The sequence below is a fragment of the Bufo bufo genome, chromosome 2 (genome assembly GCF_905171765.1).
Source record: "Bufo bufo chromosome 2, aBufBuf1.1, whole genome shotgun sequence".
Classification (NCBI taxonomy): domain Eukaryota; kingdom Metazoa; phylum Chordata; class Amphibia; order Anura; family Bufonidae; genus Bufo; species Bufo bufo.
The window spans coordinates 666,024,647-666,049,666 of record NC_053390.1 but is presented as its reverse complement, the minus strand read 5'-3'; the positions used below and the strand labels follow the sequence as shown (position 1 = coordinate 666,049,666).

The 25,020-nt window shown below is 42.8% G+C and overlaps 1 protein-coding gene and 1 long non-coding RNA gene across 2 annotated transcripts in view; one reads left to right on the top strand and one right to left on the bottom strand.

Annotated features, from left to right (window-relative positions):
• The window catches only part of GASK1B (golgi associated kinase 1B), a 61,385-nt gene extending 54,333 nt beyond the window's left edge, over nt 1-7,052 (top strand). Inside the window, exons 3-4 of the mRNA XM_040418595.1 lie at nt 5,428-5,654; nt 6,178-7,052. Of these exons, the coding sequence (XP_040274529.1) occupies nt 5,428-5,654; nt 6,178-6,385 (435 nt within the window). The 3' untranslated portion in view covers nt 6,386-7,052. The remainder of the gene's footprint in view (nt 1-5,427; nt 5,655-6,177) is intronic.
• On the bottom strand, nt 972-12,774 carry LOC120990076. The gene is made up of 5 exons (XR_005776368.1): nt 10,052-12,774; nt 8,431-8,436; nt 2,122-2,127; nt 1,270-1,273; nt 972-984 (listed from the first exon to the last, which is right to left on the bottom strand). It is a non-coding gene; the product is annotated as an uncharacterized LOC120990076 (long non-coding RNA).
• Between the last annotated feature and the right edge of the window lie 12,246 nt (nt 12,775-25,020).

The window sequence follows — 25,020 nt, the reverse complement described above, 5'->3', positions numbered from 1 at the left end:
GCTCCGTTCTCCCACCTCTTTCCACTCTCTTCTACTCTTGATTGACAGGGCCAGGCCAGCGTTGATCTCCTCATGCCGGCCCTGTCTGCCGGGATAAAGTAATATAGTGGTGATGGTGGGGGCTTTCTTTCCTGAGATGGAGAGTTGCAATGCGTGGCATGTATCGAGGACTCCCTTTTAGCTTTGGCAATGGATTTCTTTCTGATCTGTGTATAGCCCTTAAGTAAAATTGCGTATATTTAACTTTTTTGCCAAAAATACTCTTCATAATTAAAAACTATAAATTTCAGTTAAAGAGCTATTTTATGGTTTTAGATTTATGGATCATAAGCAGCAAATGATCATACATACTGTTCCATTTTTGTAACACATTCAGGATGAGTGGAATCTGTGTAATTGCCCGGGGCCCAATGCTCCAGGGGGCCCGGGAAATCTTGCCATCTTTACAATTCATCCCTGAACAGGCTTGCAGCACTAAATACCACCGGTGCCGTTTGAAGGAATTTGGGGGCCCCAAGCAAAATAGACATGGAGGCCCCCCCTCCACGCCCTCCCCACCTTACGCACGCAAAGCCTACAGGAACCACAGTATAGCCATACAGTTTAAGTTCACCCACACTTTATATAAATAAAAAAGGAGGTTTACAGTGCAAATACTGCTGTTGCATTTAATGTGCATGAAATTTGAACATTTTCAACAAATGTCCTACTTACTCTCCCCCTCCCTGTTTTTTTTTTTTTTTTACTCCCTACCCTACCTTAGATAAGTTCCTAAGTTAATTCAGTCCTCCGGCTCCTTCTCTGGACCCTGTAGCGTGGCCGAGCTCCTCGCTCTTTACCTCCAGTCCTGGCTGTCACTCAGTGCGGCCGGGAACCACGTGGTACAGGTCAGGAGATTCAGTTTCCTGTTCCCGGCCGCGGCCGGACTAAAAGGAAGTGAGCATTCAGTGTACACTTCCTGTCAGTCCGGCCGGGAACAGGAAACTGAATCCCCTGTTCCTGTACCGTGCGGTACCCGGCCGGACTGAGTGACAGCCAGGAGGTAGAGGAGGAGAGCTCGGCCACGCTACAGACTAGCAGTCAGCAGAGGAGGAACTCGGGAGGTAACCAGGAGTGCTGCAGCCGCCTGAGGCTCTCTATAGAGCGCTCAGGCGGCTGCAGCCTTAAAGGAAGCAAAACAAGCACCGGCTCTGCTTGGCCCCGGGCCAGCTCGGGGCCCCATGCAATTGCTTGTTTTGCCTGTCTGTTAGCGACGGGCCTGAATACCACTATGCTGCACTAAGATTGCATATTGCTCACGTTCAGAGCCCCACTAGGCCCACTCACCTCCGCAGCCTGCAGGCCGGGCCACTGACTATAGGTCACACTGTGCCCATTTCATATTCTAGGTCTGCTCACCCCGACAATGCAAACAATTTCCACTGTGTGCATTGCCTGGTGGGCAGCCCCAAACAGACACAAGCCATGCTGTCCACAGTACTCATAACGTCCTGAGACCAGCTAGTGTCAGGATGTTATGTGTAAGGCTCTCAAAGCAGGCAACACGTCTTCCCTCTTGCCACCCTACTGCAATCATAAGAGAAGTAGGACAGAAGCTTTGACACCCCTGCACAGCTTCCTCCTGATGACCTTACCCAGGTAACATCTATTACATTATCTGTACTCAGAGAATTATCATTGTATGTGGCATTAGATTGGACTGCAGGTGACATTTACTACATTATCTGTACTCAGAGAGTTATCACTGTGTTATCTGCAGTGTTACATAGGACTGCAGGTACCATTTATTACATTATCTGTACTCAGAGAGTTATCGCTGTGTTATCTGTGGTATTACATGTGAATGTGTATATACAGGTGAAACTCGAAAAATTTTAATATTGTGCAAAGTTCATTTATTTCAGTAATCCAACTTAAAAGGTGAAACTAATATATGAGATAGACTCATTACATACAAGGTGAGATATTTCAAGCCTTTATTTGTTATAATTTGGATGATTATGGCTTACAGCTTATGAAACCCCAAAGTCACAATTTTGAGGTCCCCTTTGCTCAGGGGGTATGGACTAATTAGCGGACTAGAGTGTGACACTTTGAGCCTAGAATATTAAACCTTTTCACAAAAGTCTAATTTTAAGCTGCAATAATGCAATTCCTTTTAATTTGCATTACTGAAATAAATGGACTTTTGCACGATATTCTAATTTTTCGAGTTTCACCTGTAGGAGCATCCATGTATGTGATGAACATGTTTATGGGAGCATCCATGTTTGTGGTGTTTGTTCTGAGATCAAGGGGGGCCCACACCTCACATAGAGCCCGGGGCCCAGGTTACCCTTAATCCACCCCTGAACACACTCTAATGTCAACTTTACACATGACCAAATATGCTACTACTTGGTGACAGGATGTTTAAAAAGGCTGACCCAATGATGGACTATATCTGTAGCAGAATAAAGCATGGGTGGTACCTCTGGAATGGGTAGCAGAAAGTCTTGCTTCTCTTCCTATTACCATGCATGGTCATTAATTCCAAGTTGTGCATCTTTGAAATAAACATAGTAACATCATATAAGTGTTGGTATGGGTATAATAGTACTTTGGAATAAACCTGGTCGCTTTTATAAAGCAGACTAACTTCAGACAGTGCATGAGGGAATGTTTGTGGTTGTGGCAGTCTCCCTCATCATCACGGAAAAGACCTTGTTCTGTCTGGCTTAAAAACCTATATTTAGCAGTGGCATCATACTTCAATGTTCTCCAAGCTAAACATAGCTATGCCAGGGTGGTGTCTGGATAAGCAGGAAACTGAGACAATTTCCTGCAATAGTGTGTAGGTGAGGAATGTCCTAAATAGGATCTGATTTGTTCATTTTTAAGATAAGACAAAGGATTATAGTCCTTCAGGTTAACGAATCAACCTGAACAAGTCGTTTAACCAGTTGAAGACCTCCCTTCCTGACCAAGTGCATTTTCCATTCCTTCAGTACAGTACAAGTGTCTTTGAAAGCCATACCTTTTTTTTCTGTTTGGTTATGTAAATAATTGCCATTTTATTACATTTTTTATATTTATACTAGGGAAAATGTAAAAATAAAGGAAAATAGTCCTTTCCATAATTTTGATATAGGGGGATATATAGTTTATGATTGTTGGGGGCAGGGCTAGAAGCTGCAGTACAGCTTGTGATTTTTTTTTATTGTTCCTTTATTTTTATTTTTTTTTTAATTCTTTTTATTTCACACGTTGTGCCTCTGGTAAGGTCATAAAAATACACTCATTGACAAAAAAACATTATGCACCAAGAAGGAGTTGTTGGAATGGAATGAAACTTTATATGAGTGAATATCAAGAGAGGCAACACATGGATGCAAGATGTCCTGCATATATTGCTGAGCTGTTAGTGTTCCTCGTATCACTACTAGGGGTGACCGACTGTCATATGTCATGGCTCCCCAGATTTTCACGCCAGCAGTTTGGGCAGTGTGTCACTCCACAGCAAAGACAAGATGGAAACGCTCACCACGAGACCTCCATACTTGAACCAGAGCTGTATGGGATCTCAAATAGAACCTGGATTCGTTGCAAAAGACGATACGGTTCCAGTCCATAGTAGTTCAGGTTTCTTGTTCGCAACACCACTGCAAACAAAGATGATGGTGGCTGGCTGTCAATGGCAGAACATGTAATGGGTGCCATAAAACTAAATTTCCTTCTGCTAAGCAGCTGGAAATGGTCCGGGCAGAGATAGGGGTGTGTAAAGAAGGTGTCACCTGTGTCTGATTAGTGGCCAACGAAACCATGAAAGCTGCTCATGCTTGTCGGCAGATCAAATGACTCTCTCTACTGGTGGACTGTCTGGAGGCTGTTCACCACCCTGTGTGCCACTATATAGCCACTGATTCCAACACCTAGGTCATAAAGGCCTAAATGGCGGGCAATTAATCAAAATGATCACCCTGCTTCTCTCAGTCTAATGATGCTCCCCCTCTCAAAGTCTGTCAACTGAGATAACTGTCTTTGAGTGCATCATAGAGGCATAACTGTAGAAGTCAAAGATCTCTCACCAAAAAGTACACTACTCAAATGTAGCCTCTGAGAGCTTTTTCATAGGGCATCAGGAGAAGCACATTTACGGCCTCTTGTTGCAAGACCCAGTGTATAAACAGACCACACCTGTAAATTACACATATCTGCCTGAGACATAGCTGCACGCTAAGTTATGCAGGGATATGACATTTCTGTGTGCATAATTTTTTGTTAATCAGTGCACTTGGGGGGCATTTAACATTGTATCTTTTTATTGCTAATTTCTGTTTTGACGGAGGCTGACATATCAGCCCCAATGTGGGTGGGACTGCTCTTTTCGGGGCATGTAGCCTCCCCTGTATCGTCTCTACCAGCTCTGAAATCTAGAGGGAGAGGCACTAGGCAGCAGTACGGCGGAGCGATGGTGCTCCAAACAGAGTCTTCCCACCCACGGTGCACCGTATTTGCATAAAATATATATTATTATTATTATTATTGTAGTATCTTTGAATATGTAATCTATACGGACATATAAACCAAAAGAAGAGAATCCTTTTGTCAAACCACTGTCAACCCCAGTGACCCAGTGGTATATTTTTACATATGCTAAGTTCATAATGACGTTTCAGACTGTCATCAACACTGCCTTTCCATTCCGTGGCAACAGTATATTCAGTTTTATACGTGTGAATGGGGCTGTTTCTGCCAGTTCAATTGACATGAATGGGAAAATCCCAGATATCTTTGAAGCAAACTTGTGCCATGTGCGTATACCCTAACAGTCTTGGCCATACCAGCTGTCCCTGCAAGATCTGTCTCCATGTCTACCTGCTTGAGATTAAAGATGCTGAGTATACCATTTTGATTTCCGGATGTTGGAGGGTATTAGAGAGCAATTAGGAAGTTATTACATGCAAAATACAGATTTCCCCACTTTGTCTTAGCCCTTGTATGTCACTCTTTGCTACTATTCTGCTTCTGATTGTTTCTGACAAAATGTACTGGAATTAGATCCTAATTCATGCCTAAGGCAGTTAAGAGACCTAGAAACATGTTGGATGAATAGCTAGATAGATAGATAGATAGATAGATAGAGACATACCCATATATACAATATATACAGCATATTGATTTTGACTCCTGTGGGCCTTACAGTACCTAGCCTTAGGCTTGAGTGCCCAGAGTGAATGCAAGCGTTAGCCTTTGACTATTTTGGGCATATATTAATTCACAATGACGCACCTTTGATACTCTAGAACAGCTCTGGATTCTGGTACATTCCACATATGGACTCATGTTGTCTATCTAAGCATGAGGATACCATGACAGGAACATTGTGAGTTTACTCTGTAAAGAAGATACTTATATTGTACTTTTATTCTTGCTATGTTCCTGCAGGTTTACAATCGTCTTGATAAACACTGTTGTGGCTTCAGACCTCGGAAAGAAGATGAATGTGTACAACAAGGTCTACATTTAAAATGTGACAACCTCAGCAATATTGACCTGACACACATTGTACAAAGGAAGCATGACCCTCGCCACTTGGTTTTTATTAATAACAAAGGATATTTTGATAGAAGTGAAGATAATTTGGATTTTAAATTGTTGGAAGGAATCAAAGAGTGAGTATAATATTACTGGGGACCCCAGTTCTGATCCGCTCATCACTGTTACGCTGTTTATGTTTGTTTCTGTTCGTTTCCCTGGCAAGGAAAGTAGCTTCTGGCATGGTCTAACAAAAGGGCTCTGTTGTTTACAGGGACAATCTTTTAACAGAATTTAGTACTTTAGCCCAGCTTTATCTCATAGGATAAACATGCATTAAAAGAGAATTACGGTTGAATGCCTGGGGTTGGCTGCTATCATTGCAACTTGTCCCCATTTGGGTCAGTGGGACTTGCAACAATACTAGACACAGCCCATGGACAAGATCAGTGCTGTTTCTAGAAACAAAGTATGCCTTTTTTGTAATCCTGAACATCCCCTTTAAATCTGAAATATTATGCTTTGTAGTTGTGACATAATATTATTGATAAACTAAGATATAACAATGTTTCCCCTTTTAATCAAATACCAATAGGTTTGTCCAGCATGCAGGATGTTTACATATTTCTAGTCGTGATCTTAGTCATTTCTGTTTTCCAGGTTTCCTGAATCAGCTGTTTCGGTTCTAAAAAGTCACAGACTACGAGAAAAACTCCTCCAGTCATTCTTCCTGGACAAAGTATTTTGGGAAAGTCAAAGAGGACGTCAAGGGATTGAAAAACTCATTGACGTGATAGAGAGAAGGGCCAAAATCCTGCTGAATTACATCAATGCCCATGGAATAAAAGTCATACCAATGAATGATTAAATTAACCAAATGACTACGCAAGCATCTGACATGTATTTAACGTGTTTCTAAGTGTTTTACACTGATGACCTATCCTCAGGATAGGTCATCAGTATCTGATCAGTGGGGGTCTGACTCCTGGCACTTCCGCTGATCAGCTGTGTGAAGAGACTGTGGTGCTCACCTCCTTGTAGCTTACCAAGCAGAGCAGTGTCCATTGGATAGCGGCTGTGCATGGTATTGCAGCTCAGTTCAATTCACTTGAATAGGACTGAGCTGTGCCTAGCCCTAGACCACGTGTCCGATGAATGTGATATCATGGGCCTAGGAAAAGGCTGCAGTGCTCACTAGACTGCTGCAGTCTCTTCAAACAGGTGGTCAGCAGGGGGTGCCGGGCATCACACCCCCTCCTGTCAGATACTGATGACCTATGAACACTTGGACAACCACTTTAATATCTACAAGTGCAATGAATCTGGGATAAAAGCTATACATAGTGAAGTTCCATGTTCTGCCATGAAAGTTTTACCAAGAGAAAGTATTAAATGGGAATAAGATTCAAAGATAGAAATGAATTTAAAGGGGTTATCGAACCACTAAAATGCCCCCCAAAATGACTGGGCACCTCATACAGATTATACTTACCCCACTCCCTAGCACCCACGTCGCTTCTGATGACCACACCGCCGCCGCTGCATCTCCCACTCACCCAGATCAAAACATCCGGTGACTTGGAAGGGTAGCCAATAGCAGGCCGTGATGGGAACGAGCCTCCCTAGCGTCAACCCCAATGACGGGGAGATGCAGCGGCGGCCATGCAGGGATTTGGAGCGACGCGGGTGCCAGGGAGCAGGTAAGTATAACCAGTATGAGGGGCATTTTGTTGGTTGGATAACCCCTTTAATGAATTACTATAGTAATGATGTCATGCAAAGAAATCTGATCACTTGTTTATAACTTTTTTTTATTACTCCACTAGCAGAAGGACCCGGATTTGCACGTGTATATTTAATCTATTTCATTTAATGTTAGTAACATCCACAGTGCCCTCCCCTTTAACAGTGACCTCCACAGCAGCCACCCCTTTATTAGTGACCTCCACAGTACCCTGTCTCGTTAACAGTGATTTCCACAATAATCCGCCCCCTTAACAGTGACCTCTACAGAGCTCTGTTCCCTTAAAATTTGACCTCCACAACACCCCGCCCCCTTAACAGTGACCTCTACAGCACCCCGCCCCTTAACACTTACCTCCATAGCGGACCGACCCCTTAACTGTGACCTCCACAGTTCTCTGTCCCCTTAACAGAGATCCCTACAGTGCCCACCCCTTTAACAGTGACCTCCACAGCATCCCGCCCCCTTATCAGTGACCTCCACAGCAGCCCCTTTAACTGTCTATTGGCTGATAAGGGTCATGTGACCAGGCTTCTATTGGCTAATAAATGTTTTGGGAATATCTCACGCAGGGATGTCCTTTTGAACAGCTCACTCTCAGACAGCAGCACTGTGCTGTCTGAGCGTGAGCTGCAGGGAGAAAGTCACCCTCCCTCCCACCCCTGCAGCTGACAGAAGTTGATTTTTACCCTCATTTTTTTCAATCCCTGTCAGCTGCGGAGTGGGAGGGGCGGCCTAAACTGATTAGGGCTTGGCTCTGCAAGCTTCTATTGGCTTATAAGGGACATGTGACCATGTGTATGGCAGTTGGGATATGAAGAGAACGACCTGGAGGTTTCTATTGGCTAATGTAGGTAATGTGAATGTGCCATATTTGCATTTTCTGGAAATATCTCAGGAACGGTACATGCTAGAGAGCTGTGACCCCCCACAAGATTTCTTTCCAGGTAGCAAGGGACGTGTATACCAAGTTTCGTTGAAATAGATGGTTGCGTTTTTGAGTGATCGTGAAACATACACACATACACACACATACAGTATATACGTCCTCCTTTATATACAGTTGCAAGAAAAAGTATGTGAACCCTTTGGAATTATATGGATTTCTGCACAAATTGGTCATAAAATGTGATCTGATCTTCATCTAAGTCACAACAATAGACAATCACAGTCTGCTTATACTAATAACACACAAAGAATTAGATGTTACCATGTTTTTATTGAACACACCATGTAAACATTCACAGTGCAGGTGGAAAAAGTATGTGAACCCTTGGATTTAATAACTGGTTGAACCTCCTTTGGCAGAAATAACTTCAACCAAACGTTACCTGTAGTTGCAGATCAGACGTTCACAACGGTCAGGAGTAATTCTTGACCATTCCTCTTTACAGAACTGTTTCAGTTCAGCAATATTCTTGGGATGTCTGGTGTGAATCGCTTTCTTGAGGTCATGCCACAGCATCTCATTCGGGTTGAGGTCAGGACTCTGCTTGGGCCACTCTAGAAGGCATATTTTCTTCTGTTTAAGCCATTCTGTTGTAGATTTACTTATATGCTTTGGGTCGTTGTCCTGTTGCAACACCCATCTTCTGTTGAGCTTCAGCTGGTGGACAGATGGCCTTAAGTTCTCCTGCAAAATGTCTTGATAAACCTGGGAATTCATTTTTCCTTTGATGATAGCAATCCGTCCAGGCCCTGACGCAGCAAAGCAGCCCCAAACCATGATGCCCCCACCACCATACTTCACAGTTGGGATGAGGTTTTGATGTTGGTGTGCTGTGCCTCTTTTTCTCCACACCTAGTTTTGTGTGTTTCTTCCAAACAACTCAACTTTGGTTTCATCTGTCCACAGAATATTTTGCCACTACTGCTGTGTAACATCCAGGTGCTCTTGTGCAAACTGTAAACGTGCAGCAATGTTTTTTTGGACAGCAGTGGCTTCCTCTGTGGTATCCTCCCATGAAATCCATTCTTGTTTAGTGTTTTACGTATCATAGATTCGCTAACAGGGATGTTAGCATATGCTAGAGACTTTTGTAAGTCTTTAGCTGACACTCTAGGATTCTTCTTCACCTCATTGAGCAGTCTGCGCTGTGCTCTTGCAGTTATCTTTACAGGACGGCCACTCCTAGGGAGAGTAGCAGCAGTGCTGAACTTTCTCTATTTATAGACAATTTGTCTTACCGTGGACTGATGAACAGCAACGCTTTTGGAGATACTTTTATAACCCTTTCCAGCTTTATGCAAGTCAACAATTCTTAATCGTAGATCTTTGTGCGAGGCATAATTCACATCAGGCAATGCTTCTTGTAAAAAGCAAACCCAGAACTGGGGTGTGTTTTTTATAGGGCAGGGCAGCTGTAACCAACACCTCTAATCTCATCTCATTGATTGGACTCCAGTTGGCTGACACCTCACTCCAATTAGCTCTTGGAGATGTCATTAGTCTAGGGGTTCACATACTTTTTCCACCTGCACTGTGAATGTTTACATGGTGTGTTCAATATAAATATGGTAACATTTAATTCTTTGTGTGTTATTAGTTTAAGCAGACTCAGGATGTAGTCTGACTTTAAGCATGTTACTCTTTTACAGTAATTATTTGTAGTCATTTGTAATCTGTAACAATGTAGCCTCAAAGGTCTGTACACAAAATGGTCTGTACACAAAATGAGTATGTTTTAATCAAGACTATTGAAGCCAAGTTTTTATTTTTGATACATTGGAGCAGTATAAAAAATGCTTTCAAATTGGTGTACATTCCCTTTAAGTGAAAATAATGGGAACAGAAAGCCAGTGCTAAGTGGTAATGTATCTGAATTTAGGAATATTATGGATTGAGTTTATTAAAAAATTTTACAAATAAAACTTCAGGTCATAGATGATAAAACTAAATGATCAGTTAAGGGAAGGGAAGGCAAAATTGCAAAACCATTCTAGGATTATTTTACCTATTGAACAGACCACATGTGCAACATTGAAACAAGCCATCTGCTTATGGCAGGCTTTCCATGAGAACTTGACAATTGCCAATATATCAGGCTTTCCTAATTTTCTAGGACAGGATCTGATCTCTTACTTTTTCCTTTAACTGTCCCATTGATTTGAACGGAGCTTGCAGAAATCCATGTGTTTACCAAGTCATTTACTGGTACATTTCTGCAACAAATCATCAGCATGTGAATAAATCCTAATTCCTAATGCAATGAAAAGGCACAAGGATCTAATTTTCATGAGTGGTTGATGTAGAACGTTACTTCACTTTTTATGTAATAGTTTCTCACAGCTGTTTACAATTATATCAAAACATGGTGCAAGGGGAGCCATGAGAAAAAAAAAATTCTAAATAGGACCAAAGCTTGTTTTTTGGTGTATTAATGTATACATGTCTTCAGTCTTTTATTATTTCTAACCCTATTCTAATGTAATTATTATATTTTGGCTACATTTAAGTTTTTTGAGCAATTTCTTGTCATAATGTAGGTCACACATTTGAACCCTCAGAAACTGTTGGGAGGGGAATGACTCAGCTCTGGGTCCACCACCCAGTAGCATTGCAGGACACCCTCTTAGTAAAGCAAGCTACCCAGAAGCTTCAGTTTATTCAAAGAACTTGTGTAGAGTCTTGCTATGCTACTCTTTGCTACTGGTTCTCCTTTCTTAATGTATATTTCACCATCAGAAAGCAGGAATTGGAAGGTAGATGGAGTTAGTGAATGAAAATTTATTGCATAATCTAAAGTCCTTAAGACAATTTGGGACACATTTATTAAGACCTGCATTTTAGAAGCCGGTCTTAATAAGCCCCTAAGCTGGTGGTATATAGAGGCGCCGGCCTCTACATGACTACAACGTACCCATTTTCTATGCCTAAACCAGTCGTAGAAAAAGATGAATGAAAGGGGCCTGCTGGTGCGTCCTTTTCTCCGCCCATGCTACACCCCCGTTTTTAGATCTGGGTTGAGCGGGGGAAAAGTTGCAGATTCTGCCGCAACATGGCATGACAGAATCGGTGTCAGATATACGCCACAAAATGGCGTATATCTCTTCATAAATGACCCCCTTTATGTTCCCTAAAAGGAACTATTGTATTTTAGGGGACCGTACCTCCATAATTCAATGTTGCAATGTTATATGCCATATTTATTTCTCACATTCCTTATGTATTTGTAATAAAAAAAAAATTTAAGTGGAGCTGTATAGGGCATCACATTATGGTGGTTATCTTCCCTAAAAACATTGATTCTATCAGATGGTTTAGCATCAAATGTAACATGGCAACTAGACGCACACAGCGTTACACTTAGGCTTCATGCACATGACTGTGTGTATTTTTTGGTCCGCAAAACATGGATCCATAAAATATGGATGACATCCATGTGACCTCTGTGTTGCATCTATTTTTTTTTGTGGACTCATTGACCTCAATGACTTCAAGTAAAAGACATGTTCTATCTCTTTGCGGAACGGGCATACGGATATGGAAATCACACAAATGATAGGTGTGCTTTCTGCATCCATATGTTCATTCCACAAAAGATAGAACATATCCTATTCTTGGCCACAAAATTCGGTACACGAACCCATTGAAGTCATGGGTCCGCAAAAATAAATAAATGGATGAATCACACGGATATCATCCATATTTTGCAAATCAGCATTTTGCAGACTACAAAATAAATGTGGTCATGTGAAGAAGACCTTATGTGCTGATATGGGTGAGGATACCAAAACTGTAGACAGTCTGTGTACCGCCATGTTGAGCCTCCGTAAAGTGCCATATTCTCCCCTATACTGTGGCATGGTAATTTCAGTACGTAAGAATACATTGAGTATCACTGCGTAATTTGTGTGGCAGTATCCTCCCTTCCTTATTCATCACATCCGCTTCTACTTCCTTAGGCCCTGACTAATTATATTTCCCTCTTCTGTAATAAAAACATATATTGCTGAAGCATACTCTATACTTGCTCTACTAACACAGTGTTGCATATACACTTTAGGTCATCATATATGATTTATGTTTTAAACTACTGTAAACATTTGATATGTTTACAGTACAATTATGTGTACAAATGTATAATTCAAGGAAAAAGACATTGTACAAAATGTATTTAAGAATAGGATTTTATATGCAAAAGTAAATTTTTTCAGCACTTGAATTTTGTCTTATTTGAAGGAATTAGCAGTGTATGATTTGTGAACAGCAATGATGATGTGTATAAACCTTACCTGCAAAAGAATGATACTAGATTTCATTGTGAAACACTCATGTCAATGTGAAATCTTGCAAAGTCACTTTTTTACCATGTTGGTAAGTGTTTTATTTGATAAGGTGAATACATAAAAAATAAAACAAGATTAACTTTTCAGTAAAGTATTTAATGCTGTTGTGAATTTCAAACAGACCAAGACTTGTCTACCATGATGGCAGATGTCTTCCAATGGAAACTCAGGAAGTACCTGCAGATTGGGCAGTTCTTAAATACACACTGGTCCACGTTTACTAATGTGAGTGCACCTACAGGGTGGGCCATTTATATGGATACACCTTAATAAAATGGGAATGGTTGGTGATATTAACTTCCTAATTATGCCACATTCTGGCACAATTTACCCCAGAATCTACAGGGTGGGCCATTTATATGGATACACCTTAATAAAATGGGAATTAACTTCCTGTTTGTGGCACATTAGTATATGTGAGGCGGGAAACTTTTCAAGATGGGTGGTGACCATAGCGGCCATTTTGAAGTCGGCCATTTTGAATCCAACTTTTGTTTTTTCAATAGGAAGAGGGTCATGTGACACATCAAACTTATTGGGAATTTCACACGAAAAACAATGGTGTGCTTGGTTTTAACATAACTTTATTCTTTCATGAGTTATTTACAAGTTTCTCTTTGTTTACAGCCATTGACATGTCGCCGAGGTTAACACGTGAGGAGCGGATAGAAATTGTGTTGATGTCTGGTGAACGCAGTAACCGGGTCATTGCAGCAGATTTCAATGCAAGACACCCTACGAGACCACCCATCTCCCATGCTACAGTTAGCAAACTGCTTGCTAAGTTTCGTGAAACTGGTTCAGTGTTGGATTTGCCAAAATGTGGACGCATGAAATCTGTCTCTAATGAAGAAACATCAGTGGCTGTTCTAGCTTCATTCAGCAAGAGCCCACAGCGTAGCACTCGCCGCATGTCACTGGAGAGTGGCATTAGTCGAACATCCCTTCGGCGGATATTAGCTACTCACAAATGGCACCCTTACAAACTCCAGCTACTGCAGCATCTGAACGAAATTTTGTTCAGTGATGAGGCAAACTTTTATGTGAATGGTGAAGTTAAAAAACAAAACCACCGCTAACCCACATTGGATAGATCCCTCCAAGACTGTTGGAACAAAAAAATTGATGGTATGGTGTGGTATATGGGGTACAAAGATAGTGGGGCCATTCTTCATCAATGGTAACCTCAATGCCACTGGATATGCGAAATTGCTACATGATGATGTGTTTCCCTCTTTATGCACTGAAGCTGGCACGTTCCCTGAGTTTTTCCAGCAAGATGGTGCACCACCACATTATGGGTGTCAGGTCCGAGCATTCCTAGATGAACAGTTTCCTGGAAAGTGGATTGGTCGTCGTGGGCCAGTTGAATGGCCCCCAAGGTCTCCCGATCTGACCCCCTTAGACTTTTATCTTTGGGGTCATCTGAAGGCAATTGTCTATGCTGTGAAGATACGAGATGTGCAGCACCTGAAACTACGGATACTGGAAGCCTGTGCTAGCATTTCTCCTGCGGTGTTGCTTTCAGTGTGTGAAGAGTGGGAAAAGAGGGTTGCATTGACAATCCAACACAATGGGCAGCACATTGAACACATTTTATAAGTGGTCAGAAACTTGTAAATAACTCATGAAAGAATAAAGTTACGTTAAAACCAAGCACACCATTGTTTTTCTTGTGAAATTCCCAATAATTTTGATGTGTCACATGACCCTCTTCCTATTGAAAAAACAAAAGTTGGATTCAAAATGGCCGACTTCAAAATGGCCGCCATGGTTACCACCCATCTTGAAAAGTTTCCCCCCTCACATATACTAATGTGCCACAAACAGGAAGTTAATTCCCATTTTATTAAGGTGTATCCATATAAATGGCCCACCCTGTAGATTCTGGGGTAAATTGTGCCAGAATGTGGCATAATTAGGTTTAAAGAAAATATCTGTATCTTTCTGTCATGGCTTAACACCAAACAGGTGTGCCATCCTGTAAAAGTTGCGTTAGGTCCAGTGTGCAACATTTTACAATTTCACCACAATTCTGGCGTCAATTATAAGCCAATCAATAGTATTAAGCTAGACAAAAGTTCCAGCCATCCACCAAATATATCATCCAGCCTGAGACACTGTGATAAATATGGTGCAGGTCTAGACAGCCTGTCAAAGTTGACGCCATCTATAGGTTCACTAAATCTGCCTCACATTTTTTTGCCCACAGTTGGCATGTCCACTCCTTCAGCCCCCATGCACCTAAGAGTATGCCAGAACAGTGTCCCCATCTTACAGCATGTTGTGCATTCGTCAACATAGTTATGTCTATAGATGGTGCGACTAAGTCAAAGTATCCATGAAGCCAAGATGTGATCAGCATATATTGGTTTTATACCATATTTTTGTATCAGATAAACATAATGTTCAAAAAATTGTAATGCTAAGAATGATTTCACAGATACGTGACTACAGATCAAAGGCATCAGCCTACAGGTTTATTTTTAGTTTACGGTTCAAATATTAATAAATCTGCATTCTTTCTAACCATATTTTTTGCACATCTAGTGAATGAGTCTATATAAATTTGGTCACACATGCTGTAGATCCTGCAGTGATATTATGAAAATACGGACGTTTTTACCTTCTCATTTTTGTCAGATGATCTAACTTACAGGCCCCTATGAAGGACCAAAAAGGTTACAATTTAATAGAGTTAAATTCCACAATCTTGTAGAATATGCAGTTACACTTTATATCAAATTTGACTGCAGTATAGTTCTAATATCACCATAGAGGTGAGCAAATCAATTCTACTGATTTGGAATTCGTCCCGAATTACCCAAAAAATTCAGATTCTAATGAACCCCAATTTCTTGTCAGTCATTTCAGGCGAATGATAAAGAGAGACTTGACTTACACATCTCATTCAGAGAAGCGTAATATGGGGACATTTAGTACTCTTGTACTTTTGGAGGGATAACACGTCTCTCCATTGGAGTATTACACATGGGTCTGTCTCTGTCTCCCTCTCTCTGATTTTAATACTACTTTTCATTCAGGTAGAATTGATTGGTACCTAAACCGAATTTATTTAAACATTTGTCGAATCACACACAAAATTTATTTCTAGAAATTTGCTTATATTTATAACAGATTTTACCCTTTCGCTGTCAGGGATTTAGGGCGGTTATAACACTTTTTAACATGTACACACAAAGCCTGACTTATAAAATGCAAAAATCATACCACCATATACAGTATACTGCAACATTTTGATTTGTAAAATAATATGTACTTATATCTTGTGTTCTAACATATTAACTAATTAAACCAGCAAACAATCAAACTATTGGCTATCCATTGTCTCAGATTGGTTTCTAGATGGAGACACAGGTTGTTCTGTGTGTCTGTAAACTGAAGTTGCCAGAGCACCCAAGTCATTAAGTCTGTGTGTTGAGGTCCGAGTCTGCAGCAGTCCATCCCTGTGTTAGTAAATGCCTGTGCTCAGTCTCCCATTGCCCCTTTTAATTTCTATGTAAATAGTCTCCCAACAGGTCATCCATCAAGTGAGGAAATAGGATGTAGAATTCTCTCCTGGTATCAGTTAGTGGTAGAGAAGCAGGTGTGTAATTTTGACATAGTGGCAAGGGGTAGAAGGATTAGGAACTTCCCCCACACCTCAAAGAAATATTTAACATTATGTTCCTTATGATGTGCTGCTTCCACCTAGTTTATCTTTATAATATAGGAGAGTTTGTCCACTAATAACATTGATGAAGGGAGTAATGGCTGTCTCCACATTTGCAGTATGGCTTTGCGGGCAGCCGTTGCCACCATGTGTAGGATTCTATAATATTCCCTTGGAGTATTGTGTTTATTCTTATCTACCAAACTAAAGATAACCCAAGTGGAATCTAATGGGGCCTGCGGTTCCAGGTATTTCATGGTAAAGGCGTGTATTTTTGTCCAAAATGCTTTTATCTGGGGGTATTTCCAGACAGTGATAGAGAGATGCCTCCGCTGTGCCACATTTAAAGAAGTGAGATGTGTTATATAACCCCATCCTGTATCCTTTGGGAGGTGTTAGGTATGCTCTGTGGGTAGTTTTTATCAGCATTTCAGTATGTCGGAAAGATGGAAGAAATCGGTGTGTCTGGTCAATGGCCAGTAAAATCATGGAGGGAGTGAGAGCTGGGTCCTGGTGCCATTTGCCTAAGGCAAGGTTAGAGGTAGAGTAGTCTATGGGCGTATGAAGGTAGTTGTAGAGTCGTGTGATCATGACACATCCATCAGGTAGGACAGGACAGCCAATTAGGACGTTTCAGCACATGGACACCCCCAACCCTATAACAGAACCCAATCTGGCAGCCATTTTACATTATGTGTTTTGCCAGTGTAGGGAGAGGTTGCATTTTGGAGCAGGGACAGTTAGGGACACCAAACGCTAGCTAATAGGGCCACAAAAGTCCTTTTAAGGACTGGTATAGTTGTGCTATCAATAGGTGTGATATAGAGGGGTGTGATATACTTATATACTTTCTAACATAGAAATTATTTTATAGTGCATTTGTATTGTGCAGCAGTTGTGTGCGGTTCTGCTGCGATACCGCAGCTATATAGAGGGACAAACACTTTTGGAACAACTAATTGCAACGGGTCTGATATACCTGTTGCCCCCCAAAAAACTGCTTGACGGTTGCGATATACCTTCTTCCACAAAATCCTGATTGAGTGGTGCTATATACCACTTTCCGCCAAATACTGATTGAGGGGTGCTATATACCTGTTTCTGCCAAATACTGATTGAGGGGTGCCATATACCTTCTTCCACAAAATACTGATTGAGGGGTGCTATTGCTATATACCTTCTTCCACCAAATACTGATTGAGGACTGCGATACACTTGCTTCCACAAAATACTGATTGAGGGATGCCATATACCTGTTTACACCAAATACTGATTGAGGGGTGCTATATGCCTGTTTCCGCCAAATACTGATTGAGTGGTGTCATATACCTTCTTCCACTAAATACTGATTGAGGGGTGCTATTGCTATATACCTTCTTCCACCAAATACTGATTGAGGGCTGCGATACACCTGCTTCCACAAAATACTGATTGAGGGGTGCTATATACCTGTTTCCGCTAAATACTGATTGAGGGTTGCCATATACCTTTTTCCACCAAATACTGATTGAGGGCTGCGATATACCTTCTTCCACAAATACTGCTCTTCTCTACAGACTTAGGCAGAGGGTCATTTATAAAATGACAGACAGAGGAAGAGGCAGACCGCAGGGATGGTAGGGGTCGGGCAGGCATGTGCGATAACTTCGAAGGGCGCACCAGAGTTGGTTGAGTGGCTTACTCAGCCTTCTGCTTCTGCACCTTCCTAATCCTCTGTATCTGCACCCTCCTCACTCTCTGTTGTGTGCACCCCTAAAGACACCACCACGACCACCATAGCCCCTTCACTCAAGTCAGAGGAATTATTTTCCCATCCATTCCCAGACCTTACCAATGCACAGCCATTCTTAGCATCGGATGAGGAAGAGGAAGTAGCAACGGCCGCTGAGGACAGTACCCAGATCAGCCCAAGGAGGGTGGTCCCCATTGTTGCTGCCTACTCCAAGATCTCTAATGTCAGTGTTGGTGAAGGTGACAATGATGACGTGTCGATGGACGTCACGTGTGTGCCCACAAGAGAGGAAGAGGAGGTGAGTTCAGAGGGAGAGATGGAGCAGCAGATAGGGAAGAGAAGCAGGCAGAACTCGCAGTGCACAGGAGGCAAAAAGCAGACTGCAAATGTATCTGGAGCGAGCCATCCACCATGCACGGTCACCTTGCGCTCCCAGGACGCCGGCACATGGTTCCACAATGTGAGCTTTTTTTAACGTGTCAGATGCTGACAATAGTGTTGCCATCTGCAGCCTGTGCTGTCAACGCATATGTCGCGGTCATAAGTCGCGGTAAGCCCAACACTCACCTAGGGACAAAGGCCTTAAGAAGGCACCTGGCCTCCCATCACCGAGCCTAGTGGGAGCAACGCTTTCAGAACTTACAAAGCCACACTCCCGGCGCTCCACGTCCTGCCTCTTCTCCTTCTCCTCTCTCCTCCCATTTGTCCTCCACTCCACCTTTCACCGTGCCGTCGTTGCGTTCATCTGGCACAAGGCAGGCTTCCGTGGCCCAAAGGTTCGAGAGTAAAAAAATGATGATGCTGGATAATCCTCTTGCCCAATGGCTGATCGCTGGCTTGTCAGAACTGCTAGCCTGCCAACTACATCCATATAAATTGGTGGACTCGGAGGCCTTTAGAAAATGTGTGGCCATTGGCACACCGCAATGGAAGGTCCCCGGTAGGAAATATTTCTCCCAGAAGGGCATCCCTGAACTATATGGCAAAGTTCAGCAGCAAGTTAATATATCTCTGGCACACAGTGTCGGTGCCAAGATACATCTGACTACAGACTCGTGGTCTAGCAAACACGAGCAGGGAAGATACATAACTTTTACTGCCCACTGGTTGAACCTTCTGACGGCCGTCAAGCATGTAACCCATGACACCCGTGCGGATTTGGTGTTACCGCCATGGATTGCATGCAGGCCTGCCTCTTCTTCTCCTCCTCCTACTCCATCCTCCATCATCTCCTCGGCTGACTCCTCCTTTTCTACTGCACCCCCCAAGCTCCCCAGAACCTATTCGAAGTGCCAGGTGAGACATTGCCGAGCTGTGCTGCGGCTGTTGTGCCTGGAAGCCAAGAGCCACACTGGTCCTGCACTCGTTTCAGCTCTGCAGTCACAGGTCGATCAGTGGCTAACCCCGCTTAATTTGACAGTAAAGTGGTGTGCGACAACGGTGCCAATCTGCTGAGAACACTGAAACAGGGCAAAATGACACATGTGCCGTGCATGGCACACGTCCTGAACTTAGTCGTGCAGCGCCAGCATGTCATTGCCAAATACCCCGGGGTCCAGGACGTCTTGCGGCAGGCCAGGAAAATCTCTGGCCATTTTAGAAGATCTGAGTTTTCCGAAGTGAAAAATCTGATCTGAAATAAACAGTTATGCAAACGGATCCGTTCTGAACGGATGCAAGCGTTTGCATTATAGGAGCGGATCCGTCTGTGCAGACACCAGACGGATCCGCTCCTAACGCAAGTGTGAAAGTAGCCTTACATAGCCATGGCTCGCCTTGCTGACATTTAGCGGCGACACCACTTGCCCGTCAGACGTCTGATTTGTGACTGCCCGACGCACTGGAACTCCACCTTGTATATGCTTGATAGGCTGTTCCAGCAGAAACATACCGTTAACGACTACCTATACAAACTCTGCGGCAGGACAGGTTCTGGGGAGCTTGTTTTTTTTCACCTCGCCAGTGGCTGCTCATGCCCGACGCATGCAGACTTCTGTGGCCATTTGATAAGATCATCAAACTGGTCAGTCGCAGCCAGGGCATCGTACCTTACGCCTTCTTTCTGGAGCGTGCATTGCTTCGTGTCATTGATCAAGCCGTCGAGGAGCAGGAGCAGGAAGATGAGGAAGTCGCAATGCTGAGTGAATTCCTAGGGGGGGCTGTCAGCAGGAGTCTGAAGAGGAGTTAGAGGAGGATAGTGGCTGGGGGGAGGAGGAGGAACAACAAGAGCAGGTTTTAAACTTAAACAGGTGTTGTCTGTGGCTGGGGGGAGGAGACCGAGGACGACATTCTCCTGGGTGATGAGCAGGAGCCAGGGCACTCCACCACTTTCAATTTAGTGCAAATGGGGGCCTTCATGATCCAGTGTTTGAAGAGGGACCCCTGTATAAAAAGCATAAAGGGCAAGGACTTGTACTGGGTGGCAACGTACTTAGACCTCCGGTACAAACACAAACACAAAACGGACATGTTACCAGCATCACAGAGGGCTGTCAGAATGCAGCATTTCCTTGCCTTGCTGCGAGAGATGTTGCATTCTGTTGTTGTGGGCACTGGCAGAGGAATTTCCACCTACAGCGAAACAGGTGCTGGTACCAATCCTACCGTGCCTGCAAAAAGAGGGCGGTTTGAAGATGTGTTGGTCACTTTGGATATGAGATCATTCTTGCATCCAACCCACCAACAGCCACCCTCCGGATCCAGCCTCAAGGAACGTCTAGACCGACAGGCGTCCGACTACATCAGGTTAACGGCTGATGTGGACGCTGTGAGAAGCGAGGGACCCCTTGACTACTGGGTGTGCAGGCTTGACCTGTGGACAGAGCTGGCACAATTTTCCATGGAACTCTTGGCTTGCCCCTCGTCGAGTGTCCTGTCCGAAAGGACGTTCAGCACAGCAGGGGGGATCGTGACCGATAAGCGCACTCGCCTAGCTCACGACAGTGTGGACTACCTCACATTTTTAAAAATGAATGAGGCATGGATCTCAGAGGAATTCAACACCTGTGATGACCATGTGTAATTGAATTTCCTCATGCCAGCCCACACATATCCGTCACCACCCAGAACATAGAATGGTCCTTGCCATATGTATATACAGCGGCATAAAAGGCCTTTTATGTCAGGTGAATTCCTAATTTTTGAGGCCTGTACTGGCCGACAGTTACATATTTATTCTGTGACTGCTTAATATACCTCAAGCCACAGAATCCAAAGTTCTTTGCTGTCCGACAGTTACATTTTTTTATCTCTAGACACATAATCACACCCCTGTCTCACTCCTCTGCCTCTCATGATGGTGGTGTATGAACCGCATTCACCATAAGGACCTTCTAATGTCACAGGGTCATGTGACTGTGCCCCCCACCCCCTACTGTGCCCCTCACCCGTACTGTGCCCCCTTATATCCTGCATTGTGCCCTCTTACCACACCCTGTGCAGTGCCACTAGTCATTCCCTGTACTGTGCCTTCCTATGCCCTTTTATCCGGTCACGGTATGGCAGTGTTATCCAGTCACTGTATATAGGTGTTATCCAGTCAATGTATGGCGGTGGTATCCAATAACTGGATGGCCATAACTGTATCCCTTTCCCTGCCCACGCCATACTTTTTTAGACCTGGCATGAGCGTAAAAAATATGCAGATTGCGGTGCTAAGGACCTTTGCGCGACAATCTGTGTCAGAAATACGCCTAACAAAGACATATTTCTATATAATAAATGACCACCTAATTGTATTATTATTTGGGGGTAGGGCTAATATCTTTATATTATATAGATTCTAGTGTATTATACTGTGCCCTGTATTTCCCAGTAGAAAATAATCCTTGGGAAACACAGTCCTCATCCCTGACCACCAGGACCAGGTAGCGCTCTGTCAGTACATGGCGGTCTCCCCTCTCCGCCACGCTGCTCCGCTGTGTACTGGTGCTTATTCTGACACTACGGCTGGGTTCACATCCTATTTTTGCCATCCTTTTAATGCATACTAAAAATGTATGTGTTAACAGAAGCCTCAGACTGATGCCATACAGTGGCGTCCGTTCACCATACAGTTCCATGGTAGAAAACATTTTTTCGTTAACGTATGCATTTTTTTAATGAACTTTGCAGGATACAAAAACGTGGAGTGCTGCACATTTGTATACATCAAACCGATAGAAAAAATTATAATTCAAGGCTCCAGCAGGGCACATTTTTGAGATTTTTCCTTTAAGACGCATAAAAATGGCCCCTGATTAAAATACATATTTTTTGTGGGAATTTTTGTCAATGATCCCCCTTCTGGTATATCACTGTCCTGTTGTGGGACTGTTTGTGTACTTCTAGTAAGTGTTTGCTGGCTTCAAAAATGACCTGAAGGTTTTTCAGATTCGCCTGCCATTAAAACAAATGGGGCCCGCCGCAAACGCGCAGTTCGCGAACATTTGATAGCAAATGCGCGTTCGCGAAATGTCCCGGCCATTGTTCGTCCATCACTAGTGATGAGGGCCCTATGGGAGGCAGTGCTAGTGAAGTGAGTATTAAATGATGTCCAGTCTTGTGGAGACATTTTCCGTATCACTTCTCTCACATAGCTCTGCGTTTGTAAAAAGGGAAAAAAGGGAAAAATTGTATTTGGGAATTTATTTTGTAGTTTGGAGAGGGTAAACATTTGTTTTTGCGAAAAGTTTGTTAAGTGGCGAATGCCTGAGATATCCTGTTGCTGCCATTGATAGTAAATTGTGTAGGATTGCCCTTGTTCGAAGTGTGGGTTATTCATCAGAGAGAGGAGGGGGGAGTAATTTGGATGGAGTCCATTTAAAAGCCTCATTTTGTGCTAGGCCCTCCAAGAAGGTGATCAGAAGCGGGTTGCCTCGTGCATGCTCTGGGATGGAATGAAATTGTGAATGCATTAATTACATCAAGGTTGTCTGAGGGATAAAACTCTGATCCAATTCAGTGTCAGTTTCAAGGGAGGATCTTTGTATGCAGTCCACCAAGTATCTAGGCAGTGCTGCTAAGTTATATAAACGTATGTTAGGAAAATTAAGGCCTCCGTTTAGTTTTGGTTATTGAAGTATATGGTATGGGATATTGGCTCTTCCCCCCCTTCCAAATGTATGAGCAGTATAAATAATTGATTCATTTCTCGTCATGAGGACGGAGATAGATTGGCATTGATTGTAGTAAATAAAGTAATCTCTGGAATTCGATCATTTTGAGGATGTTAGCTCTACCTATGTTATGATAGATTGATGTTTTTCCAGATATATTTTATTAAGGTTAATTCAATAAAGGCTGGAAGGGGAGCGTTTAATTTCTACTCCAAGGTAAGTCAGGGCCTTTGAATGCCATTGATAGGTAAAACCTTCCAGTCCATAGGGGTTTATTAAGGCCTTTTAATAGGATGGCTTCACATTTATCTAGATTTAATGTGTATCCTGACAAGGTACTTAAAGTAAATAGTCCATCTATCACAGGGGCCAAGTGCTGTTTTGTGTCAGAGACCATCAGAAGGATGTTGTCTGCAAAGGCAACCGCATGGATCTCTTTGCTTCCTATCTGTATTCCTGAAAGGTATTAGAGGTGTATAGATGGAATAGAAGTGGGTCAAGGGAGAGGTTAAAAAGTAAGGGCTATAGGGGGCATCCTTGTCTGGTACAACGCAATAGGGCTATAGGTGTTGATTGTTTACCCATTATAAAGAGGGAAGTGTTAGATAAGGTCTGGGTATGGGTGATTTATTGGCAGAAAATGGAGCCAAAGCCCCTTTTGCATAGGGCCATCATCAGAAAGGGCCACAAGACCTTATCAAAGGCGTTTTCTGTATCTAGGCCAAGCAGCAGGGAAGGTTGGTGACTTGTGTCTCTTGCTGCTATTGTGGGTACAATAACTGTTCTAATGTTTTTGATGGAATATCTGCTGATAGTAAAGCCCTGTTGTGCTGGATGAAGTATTGAAGTATTAACTGCAATCCTTTGGCTAAAATCTTAGAGGGCAGTTTAAAATCCTGGTTAAGGAGGGATATTGGTTGATACGATTGAGGGAGTGCATGGTTCTTTTGGGGTTTCGGGAGGAGAATCGTTCTGGAGTCCATGAAGGTATTAACTCGAATATGTTCCTTGTATACGGCATTAAATAGTTGTGTCGGGTGAGGAACTATGTCGGGTAGCAGTAGCTTATAATATATAGCTGGGAATCTGTCTGAGCCCAGGGTTTTGTCGTTGTGCAATGAGTGAGGCAATAATGCCTTGTACATCCTCCTCTGTGATATATCCAAGTATGAAAGATCCTTAAGGTCATCAGGAACACCAGGGAGAGTTAGTGAGTTCAGAAACCTATCAATGGGGGGTATATCTGTTGGGTCCGCCCTATACAAATCTTCATAAAAGTCCATAAGTATTTGTTCTATTTTGTCGGGGTCATGCGTCCTGTGTTTGAATCTATATGTTCAGTATAAGTCAACTTAGCCAGGAGTGGACCCACCCAATTGCCCCACCTGAAATAACGGTTTTGTGTGTTTTTCACTTGTTCTCTGGCAATAACCTGGAGAAAGATGTAATGATTAGGCCTCTTGATTTTACGTTTTGGTAGAGGGAGAGGGAAATTGGGTATGGGCGTCTTGTATTTTTAAGACTTCCCCATGTAGTGTCTGAAATAGTTGTCAGTGTTTTTTTCTTTTGTATGCTAAGTAACTAATAACATGGCCTCTCATCACGACCTTGGCCCATAATAGACCAATATTGTCCCAGTGGAGTATGTTATCATCAATGTAATTTACCCAATTTCTTTTTTTATAGGACCAAAAATAATGCAAGTCATAAAGACAGGAAGGGAATGTCCATATTTTTGTGTGAGCCTGTACAGGGAAACCACCCAGCTGGAGGGTGACTGGACCATGATCCGATGTAACTATTGGGGGAATACAGGTGTCTAGTACATCATGGAACAGATTACTGGAAGTGAGGATTAGATCAGTTCTAGAAGAGTTCAAGCATCTGAATCCCAAATTCAATTAAATCACAAAAGCTGTATTGCAACTTCAATCCCTTAACCCCCTCTTGTAGTTGCTTACCTCATGTA